This window comes from Podarcis erhardii (genome assembly GCF_964252035.2).
Source record: "Podarcis erhardii genome assembly, chromosome: 6".
Taxonomy (NCBI): domain Eukaryota; kingdom Metazoa; phylum Chordata; class Lepidosauria; order Squamata; family Lacertidae; genus Podarcis; species Podarcis erhardii.
This window is the reverse complement of record NC_138510.1, coordinates 97,031,957-97,052,933: the sequence shown is the minus strand read 5'-3', so window position 1 is coordinate 97,052,933 and position 20,977 is coordinate 97,031,957. Positions and strand designations below refer to the sequence as shown.

At 44.0% G+C, this 20,977-nt stretch overlaps 1 protein-coding gene across 3 annotated transcripts in view; it reads right to left on the bottom strand.

The window, feature by feature from the left end:
- TNR (tenascin R) overlaps nucleotides 1–20,977 on the bottom strand; it is a 381,470-nt gene that overhangs the window by 28,563 nt on the left and 331,930 nt on the right. For all 3 annotated transcript variants that reach the window (XM_081865105.1, XM_081865107.1, XM_081865106.1), the window contains 6 exons: nucleotides 20,407–20,557; nucleotides 16,250–16,519; nucleotides 12,956–13,141; nucleotides 5,684–5,773; nucleotides 2,797–3,060; nucleotides 1,301–1,567 (listed from right to left, as the gene is read on the bottom strand). In XM_081865105.1, coding sequence (XP_081721231.1) covers nucleotides 1,301–1,567; nucleotides 2,797–3,060; nucleotides 5,684–5,773; nucleotides 12,956–13,141; nucleotides 16,250–16,519; nucleotides 20,407–20,557 — 1,228 coding nt within the window. The remainder of the gene's footprint in view (nucleotides 1–1,300; nucleotides 1,568–2,796; nucleotides 3,061–5,683; nucleotides 5,774–12,955; nucleotides 13,142–16,249; nucleotides 16,520–20,406; nucleotides 20,558–20,977) is intronic.

The window sequence follows — 20,977 nt, the reverse complement described above, 5'->3', positions numbered from 1 at the left end:
CGTCCCCTGTGCGGCCAGACTGAAGCAAGACACTACTTGTGGCAAAAGCAGTAGGATTGTTTGAAGTGCCTTGGCCAGAACTGGAGGTCCATAATCCTAACGCTAGACAAGGTGCTGATTCATGCCATCGCTCCTGCCTGCCTCTGCCAGGCTTTACCGCTGCTTCCTCTGCTATGCTGATATGCAGGCAACTTCAGATGATGCATGGCCACTTCCGAGTTGAGTTCTTCTAGGTTAGCAGTCATGGCCACAGTCAGGCCAGAGCTGGCAGAGAGTATTAGACCCAGGTCTCACCTGCTCTCTAGCTCCGTGTTTCCTATAATTCTAACAGCTGAGGCACACTATTTTTCTGAATTAAAATTAATTCCTTCCCTCCTGCCCCTCTAGGACTCTTGTGAAATCACTGGAGTAAGAATCACTTCCCTCAGACGAGCCCACACCACTGCATTTCTGCATATGTCACTATTCCAGGAATATCTCCTGAACAGAAGGAAGACCCTGCCCCCAAACAGTGTCCTGTGTAGAGGTCACTCTGGTGGCCTCCTGTGTGTTTGGTGCTTTGGGCTTACAGGAACCATGGATTATTTAATTAACTTAGTACATCCCACTGTAACCAACCTTTTTCTGAGGCAAACCTCCCACTGTTTGCCTTTTCTGGGGCAAAACATCTTCTCCATCCTTTTTGTTTCCCTATTCTCTGCTTCCCTGGGTCTCTTCTCTGCTTCCTTTATTGACCCCACGCCCCGTTGCAACTCACCAAACCCAGGACCTACCCATTTTATTTCTAGTTTGGCCAACAGAGGAGAACAGGGTGGGGACCGACCATGCATGCTGCATTTTCCAGACAGGGATATTCAAAATGGTGGGCATGTTACCATAAGATTCATGTGTGTACATTAAGACGGGCTGTATTCACACTGATGCTCAGAGATTGTTGAGGAGCAAAGCTGAAACCTTATGAATGGCAACCCTAGCAACTCATCTGAACATTTTTTTAAAGACACATCCACAAAACCTTGGCCTAAGGCAAGATGGGGGAAAAATACAGTAGGTAGAGTGATTTACAATGAAGAGGCTGAAGAAAACTGGAACTGTCACTGGTTCACAGCGATAGTTGGGATGTGTGTCATTTTGGCTTGTGTTAAATGTGAATTCTAAGACTCAGCTCTGACTTTGATGGTTGGCTCCACTCTGTTTTCTGTTTTTAATTTTGCAACCCATTCAAGCACAAAGGATCTTCCTCAGAAGTGGACAAGACATAGATATTAAACTGCAATGGAGAGAGCACTGCTACTGTTACCTGTTTTGATGGAGCCCATGATGGGCTCAGAGCTAACAAGGCCATGCACAGCCACCAAGGACACAACATACTCTGTGGATGGCTGCAGGCCAAACAAGGCAGCATGTCTCTTGGTCGGGTCTAGCATCACTTGCTTGGTTTCCTCTTTGTCCTTGGGGCTGTAGTTCAGTATCAGCCTATCTGCTGGAGGAGAGGGGTCACTCCAAGTGATGTTCACACTGGAGGAAGTCACATGAGAAAAGTGAAGCTGTGTGATTGGCCGGAATCCTGGAAACAAGAATGCAGAAGAAAATGGCAGGCTGGGTCTTATTTAGCCAGGAAACATGCAAAATGGTGAAAAAGATGAGTATATCTGAGCATGTACAAAAGGACCAAAGGGTAAGGCTGTATACACACTAAGCCATTTGTAGCAGAAAAACATAGTGCTTGTCAATCCGGAATAGATGCTGCTTCCAAACTAGATTGATTCTATGTCCTGCCATTCACAAGAATGGGTGTGGCTACATGGTGCACATCTGAAAACTCTCCCCTTGATTAGGTTATCCATGCCTTTCCCTCCCTGCACATACCCCAGGTGAATGGAGAGGAAAGCAATGGTTGCAGTCTTGGTATATGCCCACCCACAATGCCATTGGGCGGGTGTGGATACCCCCCGCCCAATAGCTGGGACCACCTACTGTACATCTGTTTTTAAATGGACAAACTGCAGAGTATTGCAGAATCCATCTGTGATCAGCTTTTATTTTCAGAATGAAACCAGTCTCTCAGAAGCACTTCTCATGGTCAAAAAATTGCAGTGGATCTAGACCACGCAGGAAAAAAAGTACTCAAGTCTCTATTGATTCAATAAAATAGTGTGTGTACACAGTCCCAGTCTTCTGTAATGAGGGTAAAGATTATCCATTTTAGAAATGTATTTTCTGAGCTTTAGGCTCCCCCCCTTTAGGAATTAATCACTGGACGCAGTTTAAATGTTCTGCATTTGACCACTGCCCCAAAAGTCAAGGTAGGGTGTAAATCTGAGGAAGGGGGAACAGGAAAAATGGGGCAACAGAAAGAGGGCATGCGAAGGCTCTTGCAAACATGCACATCCGTTACCTGGGCTACTTCTGCACTTAGCATTTTGGAAATGACATACCCATCACATTAGGCTCAAGCTAGATGTGCCACGAGACATCTGTTTTATTTTATTAATTAGCGGTGCCACACAGTTATTTTGAAAATCAGGGAACCGGCACTCTGAGAGAAGTTTAACACTTTCCTCCCCACCTCAAACCCCCTCCTGCTATTAGCAGAAGAAGAGATGCTGAACCTCTCTCCCCACCAACACCATGGCTTAGACACTCTCTCACAGAGCACCACACCCCCAACCTTCAAAGCAGCTAAGTGGGGCTGCAATTAGTAAAATAAAGGGCTCGTCAATGGTGAATCTAGCAGTAGTCAACCAGCAGACAGTAGTAACAGACCCCCAGGAAACCTCAGGTGACTCTCAGTACCTGTGAAGGCATCCACTGTGCTCTCCAGGCTCTGCTGACGGCCTCTTTCAGCAATGACAGAGATTGTGTATTCAGTCCCAGGTTCCAAGTCTGATAGTGTGAGCTCAGACTTGTCTTTGGCAACAGTAACCTCAGATGCCATTCCTGAAGCGGGGATGAAGATGACCCGGTAGTGATCAATGGGACCCTTGGCTTTGGTCCAGGACACAGAGATGGATGACTCTGTGGAAGCTGTCACTATGAGGTCATGAGGGCTGTCGAGCTCTGCAGCAGGAGAAGGAGATTTGAAAAGGTAGGCTATTAACAGCTTGGAATGCACATGCCTGAGTTCAGATTTTTACACACACAATAAAAATACACAATGCAGCACTGAGCCTTCATGAAATTCTCTTTAAAAAGAAATTTAATCAGAGACCCAGACTTAATGATGATGATGATGATGATAATTTTATTATTTATACCCTGCCCATCTGGCTGGGTTTCCTCACCCACTCTGAGTGACTTACAGCACATATAAAAACATAATAAAAAATCAAACATTAAAAAGGTCCTGATACTGAGCTGATTCAGGTGTCTTCTAAAAGTTATGTAGTTCTTTATCTCTTTGATATCTGAAGGGAGGGTTCCACAGGGCGGGCGCCACTACTGAGAAGGCCCTCTGCCTGGTTCTCTGTAACTTCGCTTCTTGCAGTGAGGAAACCAGCAGAAGGCCCTCAGCACTGGACCTCAGTGTCTGGGCTGAATGATGGGAGTGGAAATGCTCCTTTGGGTATAATGTGCCAAGGCTGTTTATAACTTTAAACTTCAGGACCAACACTTTGAATTGGGCTTGGAAACGTACTGGGAGTCAGTGAAGATCCTTTAGGTGTTATATGGTCCTGGCGGCCACTCCCAAGCACCAGTTTAGCTAACGCATTTTGGATTAGTTGTTGCTTCCGAGTCACCTTCAATGGTAGCCCCACATAGAGCGCATTGCAGTAGTCCAAGTGGGAGATAACCAGAGCATGCACCACTCTGGCCAGACAGTCTGTGGGCAGGGAGGACAAGGGGTTTCACAAATGCAACAGGGCTTCCTCCACAACAAAGGTGGTTCAGAATATTTTCACACCAATATCACTTCTGTCCCCCAAAAGTGAATAACAATGAATTTAATAACTGACAATTCATTGTCTCTTAACAGTGTCCCAAAAATTCTTCCTGGGCCTAGGACAGACCAGAGGCATCTAATCATGGCAGCGAAGGGGGAGGGTTGCCTTGCCAGCTGCTACTGAGTTTCAGTTGAGTTTGATAGAGATGACATGGCTTGGCTAGTTTGAACCTCTCTATGTGCAATGACGTAAGCAGATGGAAACTTCACTGGCCTTGAAGCCAGTGGGTCCTCCCTCAGTGGGTCATCACATAGCCCTGTGCAAGTGTGAGGCTCCTCTGGGGGGTGAACTAGACTCTATTGTCTCCTTTAGCAATCTCTCTTCTCCCTTGACCATGGTGTGGAACTGCAGTATAGAACTGAGCTGGGCTCACAAAGTAACGGTAAAGGTAAAGGGACCCCTGACCATTAGGTCCAGTCGTGACCAACTCTGGGGTTGCGGCGCTCATCTCACTTTATTGGCCGAGGGAGCCGGCGTACAGCTTCTGGGTCGTGTGGCCAGCATGACTAAGCCGCTTCTGGAGAAACCAAAGCAGTGCATGGAAACGCCGTTTACCTTCCCGCTGCAGCAGTACCTATTTATCTCCTTGCACTTTGACGTGCTTTTGAACTGCTAGGTGGGCAGGAGCAGGGACTGAACAATGGGAGCACACCCCGTTGCGGGGATTTGAACTGCTGACCTTCTGATCAGCAACCTCTAGGCTCTGTGGTTTAGACCACAGCACCACCCTAAAAATACAGATCCAGAATCCTTAGCAGTGCCAGCACACAATCAGAGTGGTCACTGAAAGTTATTATGATGAAGAAATGGATTTTGGTAGTGTTGATGGAGCAATGTGATCTATGAATCAATGCCCTAGAAATTCTAAGGCTGCCTTTGATATTTGCAGTTGTAATCGCTGTACAAATATCACATAAAGGCAAAAGCTGTTTGCATTTGCATTGAAATGCTGGCTGTAAATACTTCCCCTTGTGCAAAATGCCAGCTTGCTTATGTGTCTATAAAAATTGACAGTCTCTCTCTCCCTCTCTCTCAATGTTGGGATAATCTTTTGAACCATATACTCTCCCCCCCCCATTTATGTCCCTTGGCTGCTCACTCCAAAAGCATTCTTAATAAGAGGCCCCTCATCAGTGTGAAGAAGAACAGAGATTTTGGCTTCAGCTGCTAATTCTTGTTTGCCTCTATTCTCTCACAGGAACAAAGAAATGGGGGGCAAAAGAAGAGAACATTGATAGAGCTTCTGACAGGGAGAGGAAGGGTAAAAGAGCACTTTGCTTGTGACTCTGCATGCACAGCCAGTGTTGCAAACATTCAAATCACTGCTCAATTCAGAATAGGACTCCTGCTAGAAATCATTTGCCAACCAGATCCCTGGAGCAGAGGTAACCAACTGAGGTTTGCAAAGGCATTTCACCTGAATCCTAGGCAGGACCTCCCAAATTTGAACAAAAGGTCACCGCCAGGGATGTGGAGGTTACCATAGAGTGTGGCAGAGTGACATGTCTCAGTACAATCAGCTCCTTCTTTTAGACCTCCTCCACACCCTGATAATCTGCTTGGTGAAATTACTGCATGAATTCAAACTGGCAAAGTACTGCAGAATGAATTAACTGAGGGTCACTTAACCATCTTCTGGAGCCCCTAAGTATGGCTGAGGATTCAAGACATGGGCAGAATCCACTAGTTTTGCTCCGTAATGATTTTTTTAATTTAAAACAAGTCTGTGTGTCACTCACCAGTCCTTGCATTCATGGTAGCTGGAACACTTTGCTTGCCATCCATTACAGCTGAAATTCCAACTCCATATTCTGTTCCTGGCACCAAATCTGCATGTGGACACACAAGAATGCACGGATTAAGGAATGAATTGTAACTATTTCCACCCACATAGTGGTTTCTTCTTGTCTGGCTTATGGATGGGTGAATCTGACAATTTTCTTTCTCATTTTCTCCATCTTAAATTCAGTTCTCCACATTTCCATTTCAGTTTGCATTTTTTAAAAAAGTTCTCCTGAAGATTCATCAGCACTTTAGTGCAAATGTTTTCATGCAATTTTGCCTAATGTGCACATTTTTGCAAAGCAATTCCCCCTAATGCAACACATTTTTGTATGTTATTTTTATCAATATATGCATCTCTGTACATACTTTATCCCAGTATATGCATTTTTGTCCCCAGTACTCGGCTGGAAAACTGCATTGCAAAATTCAAGGAAATTTGGCTTTTGAAGGACAGCTGTGTTCAGTTCATGGTTTTTCTTCACAAAGTGCCTATTATTGAATCGCACCCCCCATTCCCTAGTCAGGCTTCATTGCTGTAATTTTGCCATGGTAACTGGGTAAGCCACTAAAAACATAAATGAATAACTGTGCTAACATTTGCTGCTAAACCACTGATAATGAAAGGACAAAGTATGGGGCATTGGTTTGTGTTATTGTCTGATATGACCCAAGACTTGGGGGAGAAGAGAAGAAATTGAATGTCATCTCAGAAACAAATGCCATAATACTTTCGATTTAGTTTAGAAATCTAGAAACATTTCCAACAGGAAAAGTTAATTTTCAGTTTGTTCAGTTGATCTAAGACCTCCATCTTTGAAAACATTGACTTTGTTTTGTAGTTGCTTAACTCTAGTTTCTTGTCAAAGACAAAATTAGGCTGACTTCAAACATGTAGATGTGCAACCTCCTTTCATCTCCACTGCAAAGTAAAATAGCCACTTCATGCATTATGTGATGTGGAAGTACTGTGGTACCTCTGGTTACAAACTTAATTCGTTCCAGGGGTCCGTTCTTAACCTGAAACCGTTCTTAACCTGAGGTACCACTTTAGCTAATGGGGCCTCCCGCTGCGGCGTGATTTCTGTTCTCATCCTGGGGCAAAGTTCTTAACCGGAGGTACTACTTCCAGGTTAGCGAAGTCTGCAACCCGAGTGTTTGTAACCCAAGGTGTTTATAACCCGAGGTACCACTGTAAGTGGTAAGCACCTTGGCCACTGGATTCAATATGATTCTTCTTTTCTGGCACAGATGCTATGAAAAAGTTTGTGGGGCATGGCTGGAAAGAATCCCTCTTCCACCTTGCCATGAGATAAGATTGACAGCGCTTTGTACACTTACTACAAGGAGGTGGCTTCAAGTAGAGGTGGGTAGACTGGCCTACTAGAACCCTGAGATCTACCAAACTAGGTACGGTGCAACATACTGGCACATGAGGCAACCATATACTTAAAATTAAGGAGCTAGGTGCCTCTGAGCACATGCTCAGTCCAGGTAATTAAAAACAGGGAGTTGTTGATTTGTTGCATAGACCCCCCCTCCCCATTTTAGGCTGAGAAAGCATAATTAATTTTAGAGCAAAGAACAGTCGCCTCTTGACCATTAATGAGACATACTTCAGTTGCTTTCTGTAAAGCTAAATTTCAGACGAGAGAGAATCCAGATAGCTTTATTTGTTACCAAACTGATTTGACATCTAACATTTTCATTTGAGTTTCTTATTTATGAGGCATAAATGAAACACTCAATAATTTATGAAAGAGCCCAGCTTCTCCCTGCGTGCCATGGAAATATAAGTATCCAGCTGCCGGCAGGAGGCCTGCCCTGTGGTTTCTGGCTCATCAGGGGAGACAGCAATTTAGTTAATTTCCAAGCAATCTATCATCTATTATCATTATTGGATCAAAGCGGATGCCAGTGGCTCTTTGTCGGCACCCTTTGGGTTTATTTCTTTCTTCACTGAATAGATATTGGCAATTTCTCAGAGGTACAAAAGATGTAAGATGGCACGCAATTCCTCTCCACGAGTGCAGACAAAATGTAAACCAGGAAACAAACAGTTCCTTGTCACTGGGGCCAGCCTGTTACCCAGCCTTGTCTCCTTGAGCTCCACTCAGATCACAGCACTGTGGGGGCGACTCAGTGGTTTGTTCTGTACAAACCCATAATTGAGAGTGCCCAGGCTAACATAGTGCAGGGCTGGGCTGACTTCAGTTTTGTGCAATGGTCTTTGTTTCTACGAGAATCCATGGGGCCCACCAATGCATTTGAAAATTATGAATGAAAAAGAGGGCATCTTCAGGATCTCTTAAGTAACTTGTGTTATGTAATGCTCAGCATGCATTCTTGGCTCCAGCATATAAGGGTTAAACTACACAAAACATAAAATGCATCGTTTGGAGTTTCATGATTTTTCCCTTTTCCATGGCAGTCAGCAGCTGCTTTGTGTCCTGATCAGCATTAGGACCACAGTATGTGGGGAAGAGAGCTAATGATTTTCTCCTCACTGTGGTCCCATTGAAAATCGCTCCCACTGAAGCTCCTATTCGATATATTACCAATGCTGATGACTATGCGGAATTGGATAAATTGACTGGGAAAATAAGATATGTTCGAAACCAAAAGTTCATCGAAGATTGGGAAAAGTTTGTAGATTATCTGAAAAATGTATGTGACGTGCAAACAACGCTAGTGGGGTTTCAAGAAGCACTGTAAAAGTTTAAGAGGTATTGTCAAAAAGAAATAGAAAAGGGAGGGAAGACAAATGGCAATACAATGAAGGGAAAGCGTATTGAAGAGTAATTACAGATGATTACCAGAGAAACTGAAGGAAGTCCAAAAAGAGTAATTTGTTAAAATTTGGATAAAATTGTACAATTGTGTTGGAAAATTAATAAAAATTTATATGAAAAAAAAGAGTATTAAAAGAACTGGCAGATGTGATCTCAGAACCACTGGCAGTCATCTTTGAGAATTCCTGGAGAACAGGCGAAGTCCTGGCAGACTGGAGGAGGGCAAATGTTGTCCCTATTTTCAAAAAGGGGAAAAGAGAGGACCCAAATAATTACCGCCCAGTCAGTCTGACATCAATACCAGGGAAGATTCTGGAGCAGATCATTAAGCAAACAGTCTGTGAGCACCTAGAAAGGAATGCTGTGATCACCAATAGTCAGCATGGATTTCTGAAAAATAAGTCATGTCAGACTAACCTGATCTCGTTTTTTGACAGAATTACAAGCCTGGTAGATGAAGGGAACGCAGTGGATGTAGCCTACCTTGATTTCAGCAAGGCATTTGACAAGGTGCCCCATGATATTCTTGTAAAGAAGCTGGTAAAATGCGGTCTTGACTATGCTACCACTCAGTGGATTTGTAACTGGCTGACTGACCAAACCCAAAGGGTGCTCATCAATGGTTCCTCTTCATCCTGGAGAAGAGTGACTAGTGGGGTGCCACAGGGTTCTGTCTTGGGCCCGGTCTTATTCAACATCTTTATCAACGACTTGGATGATGGACTCAAGGGCATCCTGATCAAATTTGCAGATGACACCAAACTGGGAGGGGTGGCTAACACCCCAGAGGACAGGATCACACTTCAAAACGACCTTGACAGATTAGAGAACTGGGCCAAAACAAACAAGATGAATTTTAACAGGGAGAAATGTAAAGTATTGCACTTGGGCAAAAAAAATGAGAGGCACAAATACAAGATGGGTGACACCTGGCTTGAGAGCAGTACATGTGAAAAGGATCTAGGAGTCTTGGTTGAGCACAAACTTGACATGAGCCAACAGTGTGACGTGGCAGCTAAAAAAGCCAATGCAATTCTGGGCTGCATCAATAGGAGTATTGCATCTAGATCAAGGGAAGTAATAGTGCCACTGTATTCTGCTCTGGTCAGACCTCACCTGGAGTACTGTGTCCAGTTCTGGGCACCACAGTTCAAGAAGGACACTGACAAACTGGAACGTGTCCAGAGGAGGGCAACCAAAATGGTCAAAGGCCTGGAAACGATGCCTTATGAGGAACGGCTAAGGGAGCTGGGCATGTTTAGCCTGGAGAAGAGGAGGTTAAGGGGTGATATGATAGCCATGTTCAAATATATAAAAGGATGTCACATAGAGGAGGGAGAAAGGTTGTTTTCTGCTGCTCCAGAGAAGCGGACACGGAGCAATGGATCCAAACTACAAGAAAGAAGATTCCACCTAAACATTAGGAAGAACTTCCTGACAGTAAGAGCTGTTCGACAGTGGAATTTGCTGCCAAGGAGTGTGGTGGAGTCTCCTTCTTTGGAGGTCTTTAAGCAGAGGCTTGACAACCATATGTCAGGAGTGCTCTGATGGTGTTTCCTGCTTGGCAGGGGGTTGGACTCGATGGCCCTTGTGGTCTCTTCCAACTCTATGATTCTATGATTCTATGATTCATTGGGACTATGGTGTGTGAGGAAAAGGCACCCTCTGGAGTAATTATTTTTGTAAAAAAAGAAAATAGTTGTGCAGCTACAAGTCTCCTGTAATGTGTATTTTGGCTCCAATAAGAGCCCTGATAGATCCGATCAAGGTCCACTGACATCAGCAGGCACTGGGCAGCCCACCAGTAGATCACCAACAGATTAGCGCTTCACCAGCAGCTTGCTTTATCTTTTTTCTTTTCTTTTTGCATCTTGGAGTAATCTCTGAAAAACTGTTGACAGTACTCAGCCTAGGGATATAGGAAGAAAATGATCTTGTTGCTTTTCATTGCATGTAGCACTGTTTCCTTTGTGTTGCAGTTTGGCTTCTGACAAAAACTACATTTTTTGTCTTGCTGTGGTGAAATTTCATGTAATGAATTATGCTGTAATGATATTATCCTACCCCATTCCAATGCAAAGGAAACACAATGCAAATGGAGGAAAAACACACCATTTTCTCTCTCCAGATGAATGGTGGATGCTCAGAACAAACAACAGGGGAGAGCTATTGCCTTCATACTCTGCTTATTTACTTTCTAAAAGCATCTGGCTGAAAACTGAATGCTAAATAAATAAATAAAAATCTGTATTGTGAGTTCACAGAAAAGCTGGCTATAAGAGGATTCCACTGTAGTGAGAAACCTCTGTCATGGATGTTAGTCTGAATGGATGCCAAGCTCCTCAGAAGATGTACTGAAGGCAGCTCTTCATAAGTATTCCCTCGATCTTATCATATAGTGCATCTCACGAAAGTTGGGGACCTGGCCAAAAGGCTGTATCTGTGCATGAAGACAGGCAGCAGAGACAGGCTGCTGCATTTCAAGAGGTAGACAAAAAACAACAACACCAAAGATAAATCCCCCCTCTAGGGCGGAACGTCCTTGCTGATGGAATTAAGGAAAACCTGTTTCATGCTCCTCTGTAGCAGCCCAGCCCAGCCATGAAATCTCTGCTAAGAGCAGCTTTCAGAAGAGTTTAAGAAGAGCCTGGAAAATTTCCCCACATTTCCTCCTTGCTTTTCATCTTCTCTGATGCTGGAGACATCTGCACAGCGCTGTGCTTGGGCAGAAGGAAGTGGTGCCCTCAGGAAGTACCACTGAATCTTTCCTCTCCCAATCTCTTGCAGAGGTGACTCAGCAAAGCAGTGGTGTTCAAGCCTCCAGAAGTTTATCAGGGGCTCCTTATTTAGAAGATCAATAATGGCGTACAAATTTCCTTGAAAGACAGATTGTCCAACACACTACTGATCTCCACCTACAAAACTGCTGGGAAGAGTTGGGTTCATTCTAGAGCTCACTTCCCACACAACACTGCTAAAGACCCAAGAGACCTGAGTTCAATGGTTCTTATATTCCCAAGGAAGTGTGACAGGATTGCAGGTGAAATCTGTCAGCCCCATTTGAGAATTAACAGGATTATTTAGTGGATGCCTTTGCCAACTAAGGGCTTAGCCACACTTCCTCTTGTCCCACTGCTTTTCCCCGGGAAAAAACATTCTTTAGCACTCAGTTGGAGCAAATGGCAATTTGGTTTTTTCCTGGATTGACATTTGCTATGATCTATCGTTAAAGAGTGAATTTTCCCTGGGGCAAGGGGGAAACCACTTGGACCTGTATCTAGAAAGCATGAGTCAAGTGGAAAACCAAACATGGGACAAGTGGAAGAGTGGACAAGCTCTAAATTTGGGTCAGGAGGAAATGCCGCCTCCCGCCAGATTGCCTGGGACTCTTTCCTCCCAAACTCTTCTTCTGTGCAATGAGACATAGCGCAATTGTTTCCTGGGGTAAACACCTTCTGCCGTGTGCATCACTTTTCTGCTTGTGGCACACTGCACAAAGTTTAAAACTTTTCTACTTAGCGTGATAGTTTTAAATGCAGTGGTGAGAATTATGGTAGAAAAGTCATGGAAAAGGTGGAGCAACTCAGAGGCCCTTGGGATCAATGTTGAGCAAGGACTTGCAGGGAGTTTGGCCAAGTACAGAGACAAGGGGAATTTAAATGACTAATCTTTGTCCAGAGAGACTGTAATGTGTGGAATAGCACTAAAGGTGAGTTCATCACCCAGTGGCTATAGCATCATCATCACAACTTGGAAGTTTGGAAGAGATCCAATGCCACGGACAGAACACCTTACTGCAACCACATCACTTGAAACTCAATACTGTTTCATGCTCTTTGCTTCCTAGAGAGATATAATATTTTAGAGGCAGGGCTTTTCAGAGCAAATTTGTCTGTGAGTACTGGATACTTTGGGGTGCTTTGTGATATTTATTTTAAAACATACAAGGAAAGCAAGGGAGAGTGGACAAGCAGAGAGACACTGTGCTAGTCTTTAAAACAGAATGTCCTTGGAGGCCCCCTTTCCCCAGCCAACCTTGTGCCAGGCAGCTGCAAAAATTCAGACTTCTGCTTCCTTTGGCGGCCAAATGCCAAACTGTTTCCCTTCAGTCTCTGCCCACAGCAGGTGGTGTGTGTGTGTGTGTGTGTCCCATCATCAGTAGCCACTCACCATCAAAAGCCATCAATGGCCATTTAAGGACAGCCTCAGGATCCATTAAAAGAACAGTTTGACCTACTGACTGTACGAAAACCTAAAGTAAAATTAACCTCACTTTGCATGTTCATTACAACACTCACAAAATGTTGACATTTTAGAAAAATAGTGCTTTTAAAAACAATCATTCAGACATCCTCAAAATCAACTCTAACATTTCCCTGCTTGTAAATTCCACGAGGAAAAATAAAAACCACCCATGCCGTTGATGAGGAAGCTTACCTGTGAGGGTGGCCCTGGTTGTGGCACTTGCACTTCGTGGCACTAGAAGCTCATGGTATTGCTCTCCGGCCAGAGTGCTATAGATGACCTTGAAATTCTCCACTTCTGCCTCACTGTTGTCCCACTCAAGTTCCAGGCTGTCATATGTCCGGGAGAGCACACGCAAGTTCTTGGGAGCATCAATTTCTGCGTTTGAAAAGGAAATAGTAAGTGACTTGCTTTACTTTTGCTTCTACAGCTACAGTCTTTGTACTCTCCTAAACTGTAAGCCTTCGCATAAGAAAGGCATTTTCAAAAATGTAACCTTGCTGTTTATTTAAGAAAGCTGGCTGAAGAACTAGGAGGTTTTTCCCAACACAATCCAAGTGAAATTATTTTGATTTCCTGCTATCTTGTTCTCCTGCATAAATCCACTCTGAGAATTCAAGCCAATAACTCTTGCGCAGAGCCCAGGAACTTGCTCATTAACTAATACTAATGATAACCCTTATCATTCATGTAATGCATTAAAGTATGCAAAGCACTTCATGGTCTTTATCTAATTATAATTTGGAGAACATTGTTCAGTGAGACATCTACTTTATAATATAAATATAATGTGTAGGTCTGAGATGATAGCAAATCTGCCTTATTCACTAATAAGCTATTTGGATGGTTAATGACTTTGAAAGGAAATCAAATGAGGGAAAGCCAAGTGATCAGATTTAAAGTTGAAACACATCTGAAGAAACAGATTCAAAACTCTTGGCACTCTCAGCAATATTTTTAAATAAACCTCCATTTGAAGTTGCCTTATATTGAGGCAGTTCAATCCAGGCCACGCCTGTTTACTGTACATGGAAGTCGTTCTCTGCAGCCTCAGGCAAAGAAATATTTTATGGCCCTGCTGTTTGAAATCCTTTAAAATTTAGGGACGGAACCTGGGCAGTCCAAAGGTCTACATGGCCCTGCAAAGGTCTACCTACTCAACTCCTTCTTATCGGCTTTCCATAGGCATCTAGTTGGCCACTGTGAGAAAAGGATTCTGGTGGGCCTTTTGCTGGACCCTGCAGGGCTAATCTTACCAGGGCCACAGCCACTCCCCTAAAGGCACCAGAGGAATAGGAATGAAGTTGTCCTGTGTTGAGTCAGCCCTTTGCTTCCTCCTGCTCAGTTCAGTCCACTGTGACTGGCAATAGCCTTCTGGGTTCCTCAGACATCTTTTCTAGCTTAGTTACCCAAGAATCTTTTAAAACAGAGATGCAAGCACTAAACTATGTTCCCAATCATGACATGAATTGTGGGTTTGAGGCGACAAAAGATTTCACATGGAAATATGCACTCTGTAAGCAAGCTCCAGCCTTCCAGAGAGTTCATATTTTGAATTCCAAGTGCTGCACTGATTTTTCAGTTTGTTTACATTTTCACCGCAGAACTAACTGGAGGTCACTAACTGGAATCTTGGCTGATTCAAAATAGCATTACGTAGTGTTTTGTTTGAGTGGAACAATGTCTGTTGTGCACCCACATCCTTCCCCTGCAAAACTGTTCTGTGTCCCTCCCCCTCAGCCACCTGGAGCTGATGTGGGGAAGGTGCAGGGCATGCATTGGTGTGTTTTTTTTTTGAGGGGGAGTGTTAGGGGAGAGGAAATGTCAATTGCCTATCCTAATCTGGATACAACTTTTATCTTCTGTGCATCTTTTCATTCCGTGGCCAGGTGCCAGTGAGGAGAGGGCTATTGCACATTTCCTAGTTGTGTACAGGTATGGATTTCAGCAGGTGTAACTTGCCGTGTATACAATAAGGAAAGGTGCAGGTAGTCTGCTTTTCCTTGGCATCTGGTCATCCATTTGGTCCCTTCCTTTTTCAGTCAGCACCAAAGCTCATGTATGGAAGGATGCTCTGCCAGAGATCCTAGGAGGTATTCAAAATGTGCAAGCGAAATGGGAGATCTTGGGCTCTCCCAGCTACTAATTTTAGCAGTCTTAAATTCAGTTTTCCTCATGTCAACACCAGTTTGCGATTTCTTTTCCTTTAAAAAGACCTTCAAAAACTCACCAGCATATTAATGTGACTTTCTCCTAATATACACATTTTTGCAAAGCAATTTCCCCTGATATAATAGGTTTTTGTATCTTATGTTCACTAATGTATGCATTTCATGCACATTTTAACTGCACAGCTGCATTTTTGTACACATTATTTCTTATATTCACTTACTTGACTGAACTTCCAAATAGACAAGCATACGATTGTACTGTAAGGTGCACTTATTTCCCATTCAAAGTAATGGGACTAACACAGAGTTTGTGTCCAATGCCTTCCAAGTTAATGCTTTTTTCTGATTCAGTTATTACACTGCCTTTTGTGCATCTTTGAGGTCTCCTTCCCTGACATTCCCACAAGTGTGGTGCCAAACTGGTGGTACTGAAGGCAAACTGTGAACACCCTGTGTAGTGTTGAAACAGGAGTGACAGACTTATAACACCACGGTTTTGCTGCCTCACTCGCCTTTTTGATTATGACACAAAAATCGGAGAATGAAAGACTCAGTGAATCAATTAAGTTCACATCCCTCTTACTCTGAAGTGCAGCGAGGCCTCTTCATACGGATAACAGCATCTTTATGACGGGCAATATCTAAGCCATAAAAGAGTTCCAAAATCTACTTTCCTCCTCCTCTTTTACAGAACTGCCATTTAAAGCAGTTCACTCTCTATAGGCTTTGAGTTATTTAATTTTTCCTAAGTACTCCTGCATAGTGACAGCAGATGCACATTACATTCTGCAAGTGCCGGTATCACCTTTCCACCCCCAATCTAAAGCTGCCTAAAGCAGGAGGATGGAAAACTCCATTAGCCCAGTGCTGCCTGCAGAACAGCGTCTCCCCAGCATGGATGACCTTTTACATTACAAACAGATTTCCTTAGTGATGCTGTTGTTGGAGTAATTCTTTGAAAACAGGGTGAGGCAGAATGAAAGCATGCGTATGGTAATGCAACGCCTCATGCCTGCCACTGCCAGGACGTATGAATCTCCTTTGTACCACAGGTCCATTTAGCCCCATTGGCAGAAGCTCTCTAGGATTTCAGACAGATGTGTTCCCCCCCTCTGGCTAATATCAGAGCCCCGTCAAGTGCAGATGCTGGAGGCTGAAACCACAAGCTTCTGGATGCAAAGCAGATCCTCTGCTACTGAACTACAGACTCTTCTATAGGTTGGGCATCTTCAAGTTGTGGAGAACATAACATACGAATGCATCTTTAGCTGCAGGTGAGTAGCAATCTGCTAACACTTGTTTCTCTTGGGCATACCTGTGACAAAGAGGGTGACTGCAGCGTCGCTCTCATTGGTCCCACGGACGGCAGCGATGGAGACTTCGTACCGTGAGCCAGGGCGCAGGGCCTGCATGGAGTACTGGCTGAGGGGGGGTTGTAATCGGAAGGTGGTCTTTCCCCCTTCTCCATTCTCGAGGCCATACTTCAGCAGAATGTAGTCAACTTTAGCCCGGGGTGGAGTCCATTCAACAAATGCCACTGTGTCTGAGACATCTCTCACCAATATCTGAGTTGGTCCATCAATTACTAGACACAGTTGGTGTATTTAAAAAATTGGAAGAAAGAGACACATTATACAAGAGGAATAGACAGAGAAGAAAGACTTTAATGGATTTTTGCCCTAAGAATCTATACTAAGGACGTGTGCGATTTCTGCATCTCCCGCCATCCTCTTGGATATGGGTGGAAACTGTAAGCAGGTAGCACTGCTTTTAGGAAGGACAAGAACAAAAAATATATGCGTGGAGATATGCGTCAGAGTTGCAGGTGCTACCTAGTTACTCTGTTGCTTATGATGGCATGTGCATCACTTGAGGATCTCCTAGGAATCATTTATTCCTGAACTGGAGTTTCTGCACCCAGCCGCCATTTCCATCTGTACCATGTGCAAGAATGTGTGCAATTAATTCCACCTCCTCACCCACATCCAACAATGAATGGAAAGTAAATCAGCTCAAATTGGGCATGAGGGGAGACAGGGTTAATTGTCCGTATCAGCAGGACTATGGTACTTGGGTTGGAAACTGAAGCCGCACCAAGCATTTGCTGGTTTGCACTTGTGTAAGACAAAACTAAGCTGGAGCTAAAACAGGAGGCAAATGCTTGTTAATCACTTGTGTACCAAACCATCATTACCCTGCTGTTCTCGCTGTGCATCTAATCTCAGACTTATTTCTTGCCTGTGGATTTGAGGACTATTATTCCAGTTTCTATTCCACAGGCTTCAGTTTTCTCCCTTTGTGCTGGTGAAAGCCTAAACCGTGTTCTGCAAGAGGCACATTGGCCTCGTAAAACATGGTTTGGTGGTGGCAAGTTATTTATTTGTTTTATCACATATGTTCAACTCAATGGGACTGACTACGGAATCAGCAAGTTATAGGAGGTTTGCGCTGTAAATTGATATTCCTAATAAAAAGGAGGAAGAGGAAGTAGAAGGGGACAGATGTGCCAACATTTGGTTTAGTTCACTCAGTCACATGCAATATTTCACCTCTCTTGATGATTGTTCAGTGCTTGGTAAATCTCAACCAAGTGTTTGAACAGCCTCCACTGAAAAACATTGTGTCTGACGTTAGATTATTGAAAGTTCTCTTTGTGATGTTTGATCTGAAACTGTTTATTCACCTATGTAAGTCAGTGGGATCAAAAGGTAATATGTATGCATATTTGAACCCCAGTATATTTTATTTTCATGATAGCCCGTCATAGCAGAGGCCAACCTACTACCCTTGTAGTGAAGTTTTTAATTTCCCACTTTGTAATTTCCACATGGTCAGTTCATTAAGAAATTTATTCAAATAATATGATCTGCAAGGCAAGGAAGGCAAGGAAATTTGAGCATGACAAGTGATTCTACCTGCCATTTGCATTTTTAAAAGCGTGCACATTTTCAGGGCAAAGGTGTCGCGTTTGGCCTGAGGCAAAACCATCTTTCCCACATCTACAGATTCACCTATGCCATGTAACCCAAACAAAAGCAGGAGGAGCAGACAAAGATTATGCCCCTGTAACAGCAACGAAATCGAAACCATCGGGCATGTCATCTTATACTGCCCATTTTATCGAGACTCAAGAAGAGAGCTGATCGAGCCGATTCTGAGGAAAATACCTCATAGTACAGGCGACACCTATATCAGACACCTCTTAGCCGACAAAGAACCCGAAACCACCAGGCCTGTGGCAAAGTACTGTTACATTGCAACAAGAATAAGACGAGCAATGATGTCAGCAACGGAGTCCAAATTGTAAACACCGAAGGAACGATAATAAACAGTAGTGACATTTGAACTGAATTTTTAAAACCTTAAAAGCCGAAACCTGGTTATAAATATAAGCACCAATTCTGTGAATCGGCCATATCTCCACTGCTATTTGTAGCACAATACTACTTATAATGTCATTTTTATAAATTGCTTTCTGGTCATTGACCGTATTAAAGATATTTGATTTGATTTGATTTGATTTTGCAGGAGGAGCAGAGCAGCAGAAAGAGCAGAGCCGTAGCCACATCCAAATGACCTGAGCAAGAGAGCAAAGTCAAATAAGTTTGCATGCCTGTTGGATAATTATTTATGTTTGTTCTTAAATTGTGGGAATGTGGAAGCCCAGTCAAACAGACCCTTGACTGGAAGAAAACAGCAATCACCCCATTGCTATGAACTTTTAGGTAAATGTGAGGATCCTAAAATGTATCATAGCTGACATGTATAGAAGTCAGATTTCTAGGAAAAAACAGATGACGAAAGGTGGCCAAAGGTGAAGAATAGGGAGGAAAGCCAGAATGGGACATTTGAGGAGAGGAAGAAGGGGATAATTCACATAGAATTCAAGTGGATATACCGTATTTTTCATCCCATAGGACGCTCCGTCCCATAGGATGCACCTAGTTTTTTGGGGGGGAAATAAAGGAAATTTTTTCCCCTTTATTTCCCCCCCCAAACCAGGTCGGGGAAACCAAACCAGGTCGAGGAACAGCGGGATGACGGTGCTGCGCCTCCTTGCTGTCCCCCGAGCTTGTGGGCCTGGCCGATGTCTGTCCAGCGGGCGGGGCGCTCTGCTTCAGGGCACCCTTCGCGCCGGGCGGCAGGCTGCTATCCGCAGCGTAGGGTGCCCTGCGCACCGACCCCTCTCGCTCTCCAAGCTTCAGCGAAAGCCTGCATTCGCACCATAGGACGCACCCAGATTTCCCCTTCATTTTTGGAGGGGAAAAAGTGCGTCCTATAGGGCGAAAAATACGGTATTCTCTGCATGACTTGCTGCTCTGACTGTGTCTCCTTCAAATCAATCAGTCTCCAATAGGGGGAGGTAATTTTGCTGCTTTTTGGGCATCCATTGATAATTCAATAACTCTTGGCAAAGCGTTTCCCACCCTAAGAAGAGGATAGTGCCCGCAGCTTCTCTGAATGAATTCTTGACTCCTTCCAGGCAGGAAGCAGGGCAAGAAAAGTGACTCATGCAGAAGGTCAGGGGGTGGCTGAGGTCTGACGGTGGGCAATTTTCACAAAACCCAACAGGAGGCATTTTCATGTTTAAACATGAAGTGTGCCTCCAAGTTTTAATTACGAAACGAAGCGTCGTTCGGAACATTTGCAACATGCACCCATAGATGAACAAACACCAAAAGAACGCTTTAAAAGGGGCAGTTGCTTCAGATGGCCTGTAGGTGGCACTTGTAAACCACATCCTGCAAGCCATTCTAAAGCAGACAACATCTGTAAAGGAAAAAAGAAAGAGAGAGAAGGAATGTCTGTATATTCCTGCTGACATAATGACAGGGTGACTACGATCTGCATCAGAACCGCTGATTGTTGTTCAGCAGACTCTCTTTTGTCTGAGCGAAAGGGCTGCTTGTACAAACGTGATACTTGGCACACATTTCCTACTCCTCACTCCAAGGTCCATTAATTGCTTTATAATTATCAACCATCCTGGCACATCCTTCTCTCTGAGAACTTTGCAAGAGCTGTTCATGCATTCTTTCTCCCCCCCTTAAAGATGTTTTTTGGTGAATGGAGCCATTTGACGCAATTACCAGGAGCCTGCTGAATGAGATCCTCTTTGCTGCAGCTTCAAAGCTAGAAACAAACAGGAGCTAGAATACTAACTACCCATTCATCTGTTGCCCACAAAATGAGCCCTGTGAGATCAGACCAAAAGTTTAGCTCTAGTCCAGCTTCCTCTTTTCAGCCATGGTCAGGCAGAGAAGCTTCTGGGAATGCCACCAGCAGAACAACATGAAGGCAGAAACTCTCCTGTTGTGTGTACCAGGAATTCAGAGGGAGTCTGCCTCCGAATATGTGGGTTCCATTTAGGTGTAATTGCATATAAGCTTCAGTACAATCTTCAATCCTACCCGGAAGAAAAATTGCTGTTAACCCTCAAACTGGCACAGAACTGCAGGGTGGGTTACTCACGGGTTGAGACACTGGCCGAGGCTGGCGGACTCCGGGCTTGTTCCTTGAGGGCAACCACATTGACTGTGTACTCCTCACCTGGTTTCAGGCCCGTCTGATTAAACGTTGTCACGCTGCTAGGGAGCTGTGCAATCACGCCCCCTTCATTGTCCTGGGGAGATTAAACAAGCTGGCTTGAAGTTTGGAAGAAATGGTGGTATTAGCGAATCAAATTTTAATATGATTCCCTTCATATGGGAAGATTGCTTTGTTTACACATGTGTTCTGAAGTCCAATAAACCCCAGCATATCCCAACCTTCGATTAATTTTTTCTTTAGATACCCGCTTTGTTAAATAGGAAATCTTAATTTTCAGGGCCAAATTACCTATCATGCCATACTCATGTCAAGGCATCTCTGATTCTTCAATGTTTTTGCAAATAGCAAGCAGTATGGAGAGTATATACACTGGGACTTTGACACCTTGTAACAAACAAAACGTGGGACGCGGGTGGCGCTGTGGGTAAAACCTCAGTGCCTAGGACTTGCCGATCGCATGGTCGGCGGTTCAAATCCCCGTAGCGGGGTGAGC